A 15947-nucleotide genomic window follows, 5' to 3' on the forward strand; every position below is an offset into this window, starting at 1 on the left:
TTGGGCGGGACGCCGCTGCGTTTGACTCTGGGGCGGGCGCCAAACTGAATGACCGCTATGTGATCAACATTACTGGCACAGTGGATTAGAGCAAGTGTAGTTTACAGGTGGTGGGCTTGTTGCAGTGCGGAAGTGCGCGTGACATCCGGTGTACAACCTTCTCGTTTCTGTGGCAGGCTCGTTTTTATTTTTTTGCTCTGTTGCGGGGCTTTATTTTTTTGCCCTGTGGCAGGCTCGTTGCAGTGCGCCAGGACGCGTGCGCCTCGATGCGCCCTGCGCTATTTTTTTGCTTTGTAGCGGGCTCGTTTTTTTTTTTTTTTGCTCTGTGGCGGGGTTTTATTTTTTTGCTCTGTGGCGGGCTCATTGCAGTGCGGCAGTGCGCGTGCGCCTCGATGCGCCCTGCGCTATTGTTTTGCTCTGTGGTGGAGACGTCATTCCATTGCCTTTGCTGACACCGACTGCTGGCAGAGTGGAGTACAGCAGGTTCAGCCCTGCGCCCTGCGTCCATATCCGGTTTACGCCGTGTAGTTTGGACGTCTGGGGATTCCGTACTGTAATACTGTAATGTGATTCATATATGCGCTGAATCCTCTCGTTTTTCTCTGTGGTGGGCTCATTGCAGTGCGGCAGTGCGAGTGCGCCTCGATGCGCCCTGCGTCCATATCCGGTTTACAACCTTTTTTGTTTTCTCTGTGGCGGGCTCGTAGCAGTGCGGCAGTGCACGTGCGCATCGATGCGCCTCGATGTGCCAGCGCCCAGCGCCCTGCGTTCATATCCGGTTTACAACCTTCAGTTAGTAAGATGGATTACTTTCCAATGGACACTTTTGGGGTTGAACATTTTGTCGGGGTTGGTTGGGGTATGAAATATATATATTGTTTTTTCATTTCTTGGCTTCGCTCGCCAACCCCTTCGCCCTACCCCGCCAAGCGCTATGCGTCGATGTGAAGAGGGTTGCCCAAGGAGACACGGTCGCTCCTCCGAAACCTCCTCTTAAACGGTGATACAATGGGAAACAAATAACAGTTGTTTTTTTACCTCCTCTTTGCTCGATCAGCTGCTGGCTTGCTGCTGCTGTGCCACGTGATCTGCCTCCCCTAGACATCCTCAAACACTATGCAATCTCTTTTTCGCTGTTCCGTTATTTCACCAAGTAATATTTTCCGTTTGTTTGCACTAATGTGATCTTTACTCTAATTTTCTTGAGACTTTCGAATTTTCCTACTTCCATTATCTCTAACCTGCTCTGCATGTGTATCACGGGACTTGCTTCCAAAGGTTGTAAGAATGACGTGACTTGCCCGTGTCACGGGACGTGAAAGTGTCTCTCATTAAAAGATCTCGTCTCGTCGCAGTCTCGTCCCAAGTTTTTTTTTTTTTTATAATAGAGTGATATACTCACTTTATTATTTTACATATGGTTTGTTTTTTGGCTTATTTTTGATCAGCAATTGGGGGAAGTTTATTTGGAAGAAGTACGGCTTGTTGGGTCTAACGTCCTCAACTTGCCAGGCCACAGGTCTTGATGGTTTAGCTGCCGGTTTTGGAGAGTGAGTCGGCCGTTACAAGGTTAAAGACTATCACCGCAATGAAATGGAAAGAAGGTTAAAGACACAAATTTTCGGCTGTAAAGCCTTAATCAGCTGTGAGAAGAAAAAAGAATGTAACATAGATAGGAGGGAACAAAGCCAGGACAAAAGGTGATAGTAGGTGACAAAAGGCTGCCATTAGACAAGACGAATGGGAGTGGTCTCCACTAGACTTTCTCGTATATTCAGACGTGGAGATGAATATTTGAGGAGTAAACCGCAAGACAATGATTATATTTTTATATTATGTACATTAAAGAACCATCAACAACAAATCAAATCAAATTAATAATATATTGAACAATTACTATGAAAGTTAAGTTGAATAAATCGGACTCTGCAGCTGCATGAATAAAAGGTAAAGTACCACTTCCGGTTAGCAGAAATAGCCCAAAAGTTGATATAAATGTACGTTTTGCACCTAATACTTGTATGCAAAATTTGGCTAACCTAAGTGAAAGTGTACTCAAGTTTTTTTTTTTTGTTCTTTATTTCGTCTTATACGATTTCTCGTATTAGAAATTTGTTAGTTTTCGCATACCCCTTGGGGTCAGGGCACAGGGTCAGCCATTGTACAGCGCCCCTGGAGCAATTACAGGTTAAGGGCCTTGTAGGATCTCTTTTGGCAGTGACGGGGATTCGAACCGGCAACCTTCGGGATACCAGCACAGATCCTTAGTCTCAGAGCCACCACTCACAGATAGACACACAAACATAATTCCAAAAATGGTATTTTCGGACTAAGGGAGATCTAAAACATGGAGATTCATCAAAATCTCAAAATGGAATTTTTGGAGGATTCTAATACTTTCTCTATACTTCATATATGAGGAATGGCTTGAGATTTCTTTAGAATTTGGTAACTTTAATGTTTTACCTTTGCTGTTATTTTAAGAAAGTTGAGGAACCACACTGGGACTTTTTTTTACTGTATTTCTCATATAACTGTCCCATGTAACGGGAAAAGAAGTTGTGTGGATTTTTTTTTTAGCTGAATGGAATTTAATTTTTTTTTTCTTGGAATAAAATGACTGGGCTGCTGTATTGTTTAATTTCACTAAATTGTGTGGCATTGTATCTGCTTGATTCTCTTAATTAAAGAGGTTGGGAGGAGTATGAGCACATTGCCGCACCAAACACACGTCCGGGATTGGGACCCCAGCGCAGCGGATGACACCTCAGCACCACACTGGGACAATGACAGTTTTTTTTACAGTGTCTGGACTGCCAATCCTGCCACCCGCCCCCCCAAGTTTTCCCTGCAGGTTGGAGGACCTGCTTGCAGGGCTGGATGCAGGATAATGTCATACCCAGGACGGAGCAATTGCATGTTAAGGGCCTTGCTCAGGGGCCCAACAGAGTAGAATTTACGGGATTCCAACCTTCTGATTGCCAGCACAGATCCCTAACCACATAGCCACCATTCACCCCACTCTTAATTAAAAATTATATATAAACACAATGCCCTCCATAATGTTTGGCAGAACGACATATTTTTTCTTGATTTACCCCTCTGGTCCACAGTTTAAAATTACAAATCAAACAATTGAGATGTGATTAAAGTGCACATTGCAGACTTTCATTAAGGGGAGTTACATACATTTCAGTGACAGCATGTAGAAGTAACAACACTTTCATATGTGGGCTTCCCATTTCAGGACACCATAATGTGTGGGTCATAGAAATGGCAGGTCTATTAACCTCCTTAGTGTTAGGCCCAAGCATCACTCGGGCTGTAAAACAAGTGCTAAAAGGGTTAGACCCAAGTGTGACTCAGGCAACGGTATAGATGCGTCTCGTGTAAGACCTGAGGACTACTCGGGCTGTAAAAGTGCCAACAGTGTAGGCATGTGTTGTGTGAGCGTCACCCGGGCTGTTAAACAAATGCTAAACTCAAGCAACAGTATAGACACGTTTTGTGTAAGACCAAAGGACTACTCGGGCTGTAAAAGTGGCAACAGTGTTTGTGCCAAGTGTCACTCAGGTAACGGTGTAGGTGTGTCTTGTGTGAGCGTCACCCAGGCTGTGAAACAAGCGCTAAAAGCGTTAGTCCTGAGTGTCACTCGGTCCAACGGTATAGTCGCATCTCACGTAAAACCTGAGGTTTACTCGGGCTGTAAAAGAGCCAACAGTGTTAGTGGCGAGCATTACTCTGGCAACCGTGTAGGTGTGTCTTGTGTAAGCATCAGGCCCGAGTGTTACCCGGACAATGGTGTAGAAGCATCTTCTCCTAGCCTCTTAATGGCGCCTCGTAACAAACGCCTTTCATCAGCAGTGGTGACAAAGTGAATCTGACTTCAGGCAGTGAATCCGAAAGTGATTCTGGGAATCCGAAAGCGATGATTGCGTCACTCTCACATATTATTATTATCCATCATTATCATTATTACAGTCATCCCTAACCTATCGCAGGGGTTACGTTCCAGAGCTCCACGCAATAGGTGAAAATCCGCGAAGTAGCGACCTATATTTATTTTATTATTTATATATATTTTAAGGCTTTATAAACCATTCCCACACTCTTATAAACCTTTCTCACTCTCTTATCAACCTTTCCCACACTCTTATAAACACTTCCTATGCTCTTAAACACTTTCTACATTCTTAAACACAGCAGAGAAACACTACGCAGAGCGATCAGACGTCGATGTGTCTGCCACTCGCTTTGTGAAGGGGAGCAGCTGAACTCACGCTGCGCAGAAATGGACTTTGTGCTGCCTCTGCCAAAATGCCTGCTTGTCGCTCTGCGCATTCTGAAGGAGGAAGAGCAGTGGGGTTGCGTGTCGCTAAGGAGAAGTGGACTTTGTGCTGGCTTTGTGCTGCTTGTCGCTCTGCGTGTCAATGATTTAAAAGCCTGTACATCACCTATTTTCCTGTCTCACTGCCTTGTCTCGCGTGAAGTTAAAATGTTTTATAAAAGTGAGATGTTACTCATATCCTTAGCCTGACATCCACATATCATATGTGTTAATAAAGTGTGTTTTATAAGTTTACATGTGTTTAAAACGTCTGGGATGGGTATTTTAAGGCTTAAACTATAAAAATGTTTATTTATATGGTCTTTCTATATCGCAGATTTTCACCTATCGCTGATGGGTCTGGAACGTAACTTCCGCGATAGGCGGGTGATCACTTGTATTTAAAAAACCCACGATACAGTGAAGCTGCAATAGCTGAACCGCGATATGGCGAGGGACGACTGTATTTGTATTTTTGTACTTTTAGTGTTCTAGTAGAAAGAAGAAATTTAATAACCCAGCCACAGGGGATGCACAAACCAGCGTGTTTCTTCGTGCCATGCTCTGAAGGAGATTGAAGACTGCAAAGTGGTGGCAGGGAAAGTGTAGTTAAGCAGCATTGGATGGTGGTCTGTAGGGTGACGTTGGAGATCAAGAAGAGGAACAGAGTGAGGGCAGAGCCAAGGATCAAATGGTGGAAGTTGAAAAAGGAAAACTGCAAGTTTGAGTTTAGGGAGGAGGTAAGACAGGCACTGGGTGGTAGTGAAGAGTTACCAGACAGCTGGCAAACTACAGCAGATGTAGTAAGGGTGACAGCAAGAAAGGTGCTTGGCATGACATCTGGACAGAGGAAGGAGGAAAAGGAAACTGGTGGTGGAATGGGGAAATACAGGAGAGTATACAGAGGAAGAGGATGGCAAAGAAGAAGTGGGATAGTCAGAGAGATACAAAAAGTAGACAAGGGCACAAGGAGATAAGGAGCAAGATGAAGAGAGAAGCGGCGAAGGCTAAAGAAAAGGCATATGATGAGTTGTATGAGAGGTTGGACGCTAAGGAGGGAGAAAAGGACCTTTACCGGTTGGCTAGACAGAGGGACCAAGCTGGGAAATATGTGCAGCATTTAGGATAGTAAAGGATAAAGATGGAAACGTACTCACAAGCGAGGAGAGTGTGTTGAGCAGATGGAAAGAGTACTTTGAGAGGCTGATGAATGAAGATAACGAGAGAGAGAAGTAGTTGGATGATGTAAAGATAGTGAATCAGGAAGTGCAATGGATTAGCAAGGAGGAAGTAAGGACAGCTATGAAGAGGATGAAAAATGGAAAGGCCATTGGTCTAGATGACATACCTGTAGAAGCATGGAGGTGTTTAGGAGAGTGGAGTTTTTAATCAGATTGTTTAATGGAATCTTGGAAAGTGAGAGGATGCCTGAGGAGTGGAGAAGAAGTGTACTGGTGCCGATATTTAAGAATAAGAGGGATGTGCAGGACTGTCGTAACTACAGGGGAATAAAATTGATGAGCCACAGCATGAAGTTATGGGAAAGAGTAGTGGAAGCTAGGTTAAGAAGTGAGGTGATGATTAGTGAACAGCAGTATGGTTTCATGCCAAGAAAGAGCACCACAGATGCAATGTTTGCTCTGAGGGTGTTGATGGAGAAGTTTAGAGAAGGCCAGAAGGAGTAGCATTACATCTTTGTGGACCTGGTGAAAGCATATGACAGGGAGCCTCGAGAGGAGCTGTGGTATTGTATGAAGAAGTCAGGTGTGGCAGAGAAGTACGTAAGAGTTGTACAATATGAGGGAAGTGAGACAGTGGTGAGGTCTGCAGTAGGAGTGATGGATGCATTCAAGGTGGCGGTGGGATTACATCAGGGATCGGCTCTGAGCTCTTTCTTATTTGTAATGGCGATGGACAGGTTGACAGGCGAGATTAGACAGGAGTTTGCTGATGAAATTGTGATTTGTAGCGAGAGTAGGGAGCAGGTTGAGGAGACCCTGGAGAGGTGGAGATATGCTCTAGAGAGGAGAGGAAAGAAGGGCAGTAGGAACAAATCAGAATACATGTGTGTAAATGAGAGGGAGGTCAGTGGAATGGTGAGGATGCAGGGAGTAGAGTTTAAAGGTGGATGAGTTTAAATACTTGGGATCAACAGTATAGAGTAATGGAGATTGTGGATGAGAGGTGAAAAAGAGAGTGCAGGCAGGGTGGAATGGGCGGAGAAGAGTGTCAGGAGTGACTTGTGACAGACAGATATCAGCAAGAGTGAAGGGGAAGGTCTGCAAGATGGTAGTGAGACCAGCTATGTTATATGAGTTGAAGACGGTGGCATTGACCAGAAAGCAGGAGTCAGAGCTGGAGGTGGCAGAGTTAAAGATGCTAAGATTTGCACTGGGTGTGACGAGGATGGACAGGATTAGAAATGAGTACATTAGAGGGTCAGCTAAAGTGGGACGGTTGGGAGACAAAGTCAGAGAGGCGAGATTGTGTTGGTTTGGACATGTGCAGAGGAGAGATGCTGGGTATATTGGGAGAAGGATGCTAAGGATAGAGCTGCCAAGGAAGAGGAAAAGAGGAAGGTCTAAGCGAAGATTTATGGATGTGTTGAGAGAGGACATGTAGGTGATGGGTGTAACAGAACAAGATGCAGAGAACAGAAGGATATGGAAGAAGATGATCTGCTGTAGTAACCCCTAACGGGAGCAGCCAAAAGAAGAAAAAGAAGAAGTAGAAAGAAGAAATTTAATACAAATGTAATTTTTCAAGCTACAAAATGCAACATTTTTTACACGTTTTTTTGAGAAAAAAATGTTACGTTAAGGAGGCTACAGCAGACATATTTAGTATCTTGTCGCATATCTCATTGGTGTCCCTCAGCATCCTTAGGATCTCCTGGAGCAAATGGTCTTTCCTGCTCCCAGGGTGCTCAGCAGCAGTGACCCTTCACCCAAGTCATTGTCCCCGACCGTTAGCCTCCTCTCAACAGCAGCGGCTCTGCAGCGTTCCATTTGCTCTTCTTTTCCTTTCAATTAACCTCCAGACTCTCTTCCCTTTCTTTCTTTCTTTTTCTTTCTTTCTTTGTCCTCCATGGGATCCTGTATATTGTAGTGGTTACTGTCAGTGCTTTCATTATGATGCTCGGAGTGCTAATGAGGAAACTGGTTGAACTGAGCGTCTCTGCACTTCAATGCGCAACAAGAAAATGACCCCATCCACAGCCTGGGACCACTCGGCTGTGCTACACCCCACAGTCTTAGAGCATACCTGCACACTGCCATGGACACGCATCAGCACACTTCTTCCAGCTGACTTCAGAGCCTCCCAAGTGAATTTTGGATGTCATGTCCAATTTTCAACAGTTGCTTTCTCTCCGAAAAAGCTGCAACTGGTGAAGCTCACGGACAGACATTGTTGCCTGCAAAACCAGTCATGCAATCTAACCCACTGTAGCTTGTAACTCCTTAAGAGTTCTCACAGGTCTCCAACACCTCAGAAATGGCAGCTTGTCTCAGATTCTCATAGTCAGGGGCAGGCAGGGCTGCAGTGGCTGCAGGTTTTGGTTCCAACCCGAATGCTTAATTAGAAACAAATCATTACCGCCAACCGATCTTATTTAATTGTATGGCTCATTACTGATGTCATTCTGCACATCTGCTCATTTTTATATCATACTTTTTTTTCCTTTCCAAGGATGTCATCCTAATGATTTATCATTCTCTGTCTTTCACGTTTTTCTCTTCAGTTTCCTTCCAATATTGTATTAAACCAGATTGGTCCTCCATGAATACACACAGGCGGAAATTCAAACACAAAGGTGGAGACCTGTTGGTTCCTTTGTCTTATTGCTAGTGAGGATCCATTAAAAACACCTAATGCAACCATTTAAGGCTAAAATATGCAATTAAGGATGGGAACCTCAACAAGTGAGATGACTAAAATGAAGAAGACAAACATCAGTTTGGGCAATCAGTGCTTCGACAGCAAGAATTGTCATTATCAAGAAATGGTTGGAAAAAAAAACCTGCAGCCACGATGGCCCTCCAGGACCACGGCTCGATAGTCTCGAGACTTTACAAGTGAGTCGATCAGGTCCATGGTATGGGATAAACCAGCACAGGATGGCCAGGTGTGTCCAAGTGAAGAGAAAACCCACAGGTATGGGAATGACAGCACTGTACAACAACGGTCTACAAGAGGCCACCTCTCAAAACGCAACATGTTGGACCTCAAAGCGGGCCGGCTGGCCAGCCGCAGCAGCAGAGGACCATTCTACAGTATGTTCTGTTCTTGTCAGGTAGATGCAGCCATAATGGACAAGTGAGAAGCAAAATTGGACAACTAAAGACGGAAAAAATGCCCCCTGAGGTGTTGAATCTCAATTTCTGCTGTAGCACAGAACTAATTAAGAAAATGGTTAGAATGACAACCTGCAGCCACTGAGGTCCTCCAGGACTGGAGTTGGACACTCCTGGTTTAAACAAAAGGAAATTAAGAGGAGACATGACTGAAGTGTTTGAAATTATGACGGCAATTAGTACAGCAGATTGAGAATGCGACTTTAAAATGAGTTCATCGAGAACACGGGGCTATGGTTGGCAACTTAAATTCTGCACAAACATCAATAAGTTTTTCTTCACACCGAGGACTACAGACATATGGAATAAGCAACCAAGAAATCTGGTAGATCGTAGGGTGTTAGAGACCTTCAAAGCTCAATTTGATGTTGTTTTGGATGAATTAACATTAACATTTTTTCAAAATGTTGCACTGTTCTAAAAGTTAGCAAAAACCAAGGCATGCTTATAGCTCTTTGATGAATCCATTGAAGAATTCAGGCAAAAGGGATCACACCTTGTAGTGGGTAGATGTTCCTGAAAATGGCCAGCAAGGGTACAGAAAACAATTTTATCAAAAGAGAAATCTTCAAAGGCTACCCAATTAGAGCTCCTACAGACCACATCCCTCTACCACAGAGATAAGAGTGTGTGTGTGTTACTGTGCCCAGTAATAAGCTGGTTGCTACCAGGACAGGCTGAGGTTCCCCACGTCCCTGCAGGTGAAGAGGCAGGTTCAGAAATTGTGTGAACAGATGCAAATCCAGATAGCTTAGAGAGCTCCATAATTTTTGTCAAAACATCGCCCATCGTAATTGTTTAAGTTCTTGTATTCTTTTGAGCAAGTTTACCGAATATGGTGACAAATGGGAGACTCACAGGATATTCAACATGAAAACACAAACACAAAGCTTAGTGATTACTGTAAGTCCTGTGCCCCAGCACTGGGTACAAGTTTACCGTTTATAATTTCTAGACGCGTTTTTAAGAATTATTTCGCAATTTGAACATACCGGTTGTGGCCTTCCTGCAAAAATAAAAACAAACCTCTTAATATCTATAAATGGCACAAGTGGCTCAACCTGTTTAAGCGAATGTTAGATAAGACGTTTCCTAAGGCGCGCAATCATTCATCTCTACAAGCAGAAGCTGCGTTGTTTGATAGCCAGCAGAGGCGGTCAGCCTCTTGTAACACTCCTGCCTGCTGTTGCAATAAAGTTTGCCGTTTAAAAATTAATCATGGCTGATGTCAAAAAGTAAACAAGTTTCCATAAGCGGACTGAATTCCTCTAACGACACTGTGGTAACAAAAATGCTTTCGGGTTGTCAAATGCCGATAAACTGTACAAAAATTATTGCAAAAAAAAAATCTTGTGTAAACTGTCTTGAGAAAGAGCATCTTTCTGTAAATCAGCTCAACACAATTGAAACTGTGGGGCATGGTGTTCTCATTACGGACACGTGGTTGTTAATTACCTCTCTTAATCGCTCTAACACTGCTGGTTTTTATTCGGCACTTTCAAATTATCTCCATGTTCAATTACATCTATTTTTCCTGAACAAATGCAGGGTGCATATTTAATCTGAAAAACAAGTCAATGTCATTTTATACGACTTCTAGCCGGAGGGGATGTCAAACTTGACACTGAAATTGCTGATCTTGTTGCCCGAGCATGTCATATTATGGCCACGTCACACTTTCCAGCAAGCTTAGATAACTTAGCAACTTGGAGGCAACATACCCAATGATTCACTTCAACTAGTCGGCGACTCACCCCATTAAAATCAAACATCTATTGAAAGTACAATGCAGCCATCAGAAATAAGGTATGTTTTGGACCTCACAAACAAAACAGAAGCTCATCTGTTTGATGGCTCATGTTTTACATACCATTGCAGAATGGGAAAATTTGTGCAAGACTGCTACTGAACTTGTCCTACCTTTTACAGCACTAGCTCCATCGGGCAGTACTCAAAAAAAGGGGCACGCAGTACAGCACCAGAAAGTTAGCACACGGTTGCATAAAGTGAAATGCGCTGCCATTTTCAGTCATTTAAGTAGACATGGTCGAGCAACAAGATCAGCCTGACATACACCATGACTAGAAGCCATGTAATGCGACATCGGCATTACACAACTAGAAACTGCAAGATATGTGAAATTAAGGCCATGTCATGTTACGCTTTTCCTGCAATTTTCAGTCATAGGCTTCATTTACATAATGTTAGGTGAAGGCATCTGCAGCATGACCCCGTGAACGTCAGTTGTGTAGTTAGTCAAGCCCATCAACTCAGTCCAACCCACGTGCAATTCATCCTGATAAGATCAAACAGGTTTACGACTAAAGATGGGCTTGTGCGTTTGTGAGAGCACTCGGCTGGATGTACAATGCATATAGTGCAGTTATGAGGAATAAGGGACACACACCCTGAGATTACTACTTGTGTAGCAGTACATGTTCAGCACCCGCAGTCCCCAACACTGACATCCACTCTGGCTTTTATAGAACTTTCGAAAGATACATATGGTTCAACTATTGTCCTCCCTGTGAAAATTTTAAAATGCATGAACAAACTGGGAGGGCATTGTGGCCTGCTCTGATCTCTATTCAATCACAATTTCTGTGCAGTTTGCTCATTTTTTTCTTTTCCTCATTGGTTTCAAGTATTACTTAAAATGTTTTACACAATCTCATAGTTACAGGTGCGTGTGTGTCACATTCATAAACCTCTTGATTCATAAGCTTGCAACAACAGTCACCTTTCGGTGATAATGCCACCTTCTCCAAGTGTTAAGCCAAATACATTTTAGACAGTATCATGTTGAACTGGCCTTTGTTTCATTCAAGCCAGAGCCAAACGCACATCAACAAACCTCCTCTTAACATCAGAGGTTTTTTCTACTGTTTGTAACCAGGAGAACTGGCAAAAGGGCCTCGGCATTACTTTGACACATGACCCTAAGCATGGCGAAACATGAATTCCTTATAACACATGCGCACACAAGCAGCAGCTTTTGGTAGACAATGACATTCCTTTGCTCTGGTGGGATTTTTAAATCTTAGGTCACACCATACCAACACTATATTTTAAGTTGTAGAAAACACTGAATGACAAAGCATAGCCACTGCAGAAATACAAAACCCTATAACCAAGGCAAACCTGCATAAATGTAGCCGGCGACAGCTAAAACAACAAAAATGATAAGCCGAGATAGGTCCAATGAATTTAAAAGGGCCTTCAAACAGAACACCAAAACATGAGCTTCCTAATTTAAAGTTAACAATTTGTGGAATCCATAGTAGGAAAGCAGGACAATGTCTGGTGCATAGTAATACAACTGAAGTATTGTTAAATTTATTATGGATAGTTGAAGGGCACATCAAACTGCTATGTTGTTTCAGGAAATAGCAAAAGATCTCCACAGAGTCTGGAATTTATTTTTAGCAGACTGTAGTTCACAATAATAAGTAGATAATAATGCTACAACTCTTAAAAAAATCCAAACTGTGCTCCATAGAGCCTAGAACTTTCCAATTCAAAGAGTACTGCAGAAATCTTATTTCTTAAGTAGCATGGTGTGTGTGATATTCCTTTATGAATCTACTACTGAACTAACAGAGACCCCCAATGGACAAACTAATTCCTCACAGAGAACGTCTTCTTCACTGAACCAAATAGAGACATTCTTGAGAGACGGGAGCTTTCCATTTGCCTGCTGCTCCCAGAGAACCTAGTAATAACAGTGTCAGGGGGGAAAATGGATAGAATGAATAAAAAGATGACAAACTGTTGAGACCTACTTATGAGAATACTGCAGTAGCATTTTTAGAAAGCAGTTTTAGCGGTTTAGGGTAATATAAAGCTGAAACTGTCTTTGCAGACAAGTGTGTTGAGGAAGTAAGGCTTGAAATCGGCAAATGAAAAGTAAAGAAGGACTGCTTAAAGGTAACAAATGGAGCCCAAATAAAAATAAAACAAAATATTGCAATATTTATCCAACAGTGAAATAAAAAAATGTTGCTAAGCTCTTGCAGGAAACTGATGACATCTTACTGTTAGCACACAAAAGGAAAAATAGAGGTGACATATGAAGCTGCTCACAACAGAAAATGAACAGGATAAAAACACAAGGAAGTTTACAGAAAAAGAATGTTGAGTCAGGAATGAATTGCAAGAGGAGACTTAACAGGGGGTCCTTAAATTCTAAAAATGGAGAAAGATGTTGCAATTAATAAATGGATTAACCCCAAGATGAAACAAGGGTTTCAAACAGAATAACTGACTGAAACCAAATGACAAACTTAAAACAGAATCTAGTCATACATTTTCACTTATAACCAACTGTATAGAATTTCTGCAGAAAAATCAAACAATCTTGTGAAACACTGACAATTTTTGTGAAATAAAAATCCTTTCACCTTCAATATCAAATTTGGTTCTTAATTATTTGTACTGAAATGTTCATGATGGGGCTTTATGCTTTTAAATTTGAAGCACCATGCTAATATGAAACTAACCTAACCTAACCACCTGCTTTCTACGTCCATTGTCCAATTATGATTTACACCTCAGTTATAAACAAAGAAAATGAAGGCAGGCAATGCTTTTTAAATTCTGGAAAAAAAAAGAAATTCTATAAATATATATAAAAAACGTTTAGATTTATTAGACAACTTTGCATGCATTAATTGCAAGTGATCAACATTCGGTCAACAGTGCATATGAAACTAATAGCAATACAAATCACATTATTCTCTGTACAGATTACAGTTGGCTATGAATTTTTTTTCACAGATATAAATACAACAGATATTTCTGAGGAATAATCCTGCAGTGCAGCATGATTATTTGGCTTCTTGGGCTTTCTTAGAATTCTGTTTTTCTTTTGCCTAAGAAAAGAGAGAGAAAACAGGTTTCATTTTAAATAAAACAGCACCATCTAGCGGCAGTTTTCAATCAGTACAGGTAAAGGGAAAAGCACACTGCATTAACTTTTTTGCTTTTTGTAAGAAAGGTCACTTATTAGGCATTCAGAAACTAAAGCATACCCCAGAAAAACAAATATTCATAACTAGTTTAATGGAGCAAGTATGTTTAGTGAGCTACTGAAATATTTTACGCAAGGGTATGAAAGTAGTTGGAAGATGGTGTAAAAATACCTCACTTTCCCCTGAAAACCTCTTTGCTTAATGAAACAGCTTTGGAAAGGAAAAGCGGCAATCTAGCTGCAGAATGTAACAAAAGGAAATACAATTTTTAGTAAACACTTTCTAAAGAGGAAATTGGGCAGTAGTGAACACTGGTAAAAATCCAACTTGCACTACAACTAAGAATGCAATTTATATTTGTTACATATAAAGTATTCTCCATTTATCTTATGCATACTGAAAGAATATTTGTAAAGTGACATGTAGCTCATGTAGCTGACTGCAGATTGCAAATGCAGACTTGTCTAACACAACTGAGCTTACTGTATTAACATAATGCAAAATTCAGAGAAACATAAAATACGCTGCATTTGGCAAAAAAAATAAAAATATTGTAAAAGCAGCAGCATCAAGATCTGTGTTTGGGTTGGTTTACATCTTCCTCGCACTACTCATGTATTACTTGTAATGTTGAGACAAAATTCACCTATAAAAATTACCACTGCCTGTATGCTTTGCTTGAAAAAGTTTTTTTTAAATCTTTACTAGTTTATAAAAAAAAGCAAATGTGTAAATGCTAGTATATATACTCTAAATTCAAGGTGTAAACAAACAAACTTTCTTCACAAGAAAGCAATGAACAACCAACATACTGATTAAACATAATGAAAAACTGTTTTGGGGGACTACTGCATCACTAAATGTACTCTTTTTAAATATAAAACTAACTTAAAAAAGTTGTACCAATAATCACAGAAAAGTGACCTATCCAGCCATTATATGCGGTTTCTTAATCCAAGCCTCCCAAAAACCATCAATATCAATAGTACTACTGTGGAGGTTTTTGGGAAAACTTTAGTGCCCCCAGGGCTTTGAGTGCAAGCACAGCAGCTTGTAATGTCGTTCTGCATCATGGATTTCATATTTACTTATTATGTAGACTCTTACTGAAACCCTTCACTGTACTGCTTAGATACTTGGATCAATATACATAAAGCAAAACAAACCTGTACCTTTTCAACTAAAGGTATTAACTGTTGATATTCAGCCAATGTCTTCAAAAGTTCCATTATAAAGGGAAGGTAATTATGCTTTCTCCTAATATTTTCAACCTAATTTCCAAAAAGAAAAGAAAAAAAAAAAAGATTTTAATTTCTTTTAGCAGAATATTTTTCTACACAATGAAATGTTCAAACATGAGGACTGACGTAAAATAGTAGTAATGATATGTGCATAAAGTAGCCTACAGTCTATTTTTGAACGTGTTCTTCCATTGTTTGGTAACAGGATTATAATCTATCCAGGATTCAGGTTCAAGTTTTTTGTCAGGTGGACAATTAAAAATTCTTACCAAGACGTTTCCTTAGAACAACTGCAACAAGCACAAACAAAGAAACACACAAACAGGAACTTGTCGGATATGTTATTAATGGCAATTTACTATCACCATTTTAAACTATAAAGTCAGTAACAGCACATCTTCATACAACCTTACAATCATGACTGCAAAAAGGGAAAAAACAAGAGCACTAACCTTATACCTCTTCAATTTTTGATTCTCTTCATCAATTAACATTTGGTATTTTGCAATTTCTGACTGTATTGAACTTAATAGATTGCTACTCTGGTCTGTATCCATTGGCTCCTCCTGCAATTATAAAACAAATTGAAGATATATGCAACTTAGAAAAAAAAAAAACAAATGAAATTCTAAAAATTACATTACTTTCAATTTGTTTTTATAATCTGTTAACCAAACTCATTTTTTGGACAAGTATAATATACAGGTCATTCACTTAAACCACATTATCTTTTCACATTTTGTCACTCAATAGCCCTACTTTAAAATGCATCAATTTCTTTAATAACCAATCTGCAAACAATACACACTAATATAAAAAGCAGAAACATTTTAACAATTTCATAAATGTATTAAAAATAAAAAACTAAAATAAATAATCGACATAACTATAGAGACCTCTTGCTACGACACTCCAAAACTAGGGGAAAAAAGTGGTTTGCATATTTGGACTGTACTTAATCATAAGAATATGAAACACACTACTGAAACTTTCAAGTTTAATTAAAATCATTCTCATATCAATGGCTCATTCTTCTGTTAATTATAATTATTAA

The 15947-nt window shown here is 40.7% G+C and overlaps 1 protein-coding gene across 1 annotated transcript in view; it reads right to left on the reverse strand.

Annotated features, from left to right (window-relative positions):
* Positions 1-13312: 13312 nt before the first annotated feature.
* Positions 13313-15947, reverse strand: part of uchl5 (ubiquitin carboxyl-terminal hydrolase L5) — a 31718-nt gene continuing 29083 nt past the window's right edge. The window contains exons 9-11 of the mRNA XM_028811017.2: positions 15346-15459; positions 14825-14923; positions 13313-13553 (exon numbers count right to left, since the gene is read on the reverse strand). Coding sequence (XP_028666850.2) covers positions 13509-13553; positions 14825-14923; positions 15346-15459 — 258 coding nt within the window. The 3' untranslated portion in view covers positions 13313-13508. The remainder of the gene's footprint in view (positions 13554-14824; positions 14924-15345; positions 15460-15947) is intronic.

The sequence above is a fragment of the Erpetoichthys calabaricus genome, chromosome 10, assembly GCF_900747795.2.
Source record: "Erpetoichthys calabaricus chromosome 10, fErpCal1.3, whole genome shotgun sequence".
In the NCBI taxonomy this organism is placed as follows: domain Eukaryota; kingdom Metazoa; phylum Chordata; class Cladistia; order Polypteriformes; family Polypteridae; genus Erpetoichthys; species Erpetoichthys calabaricus.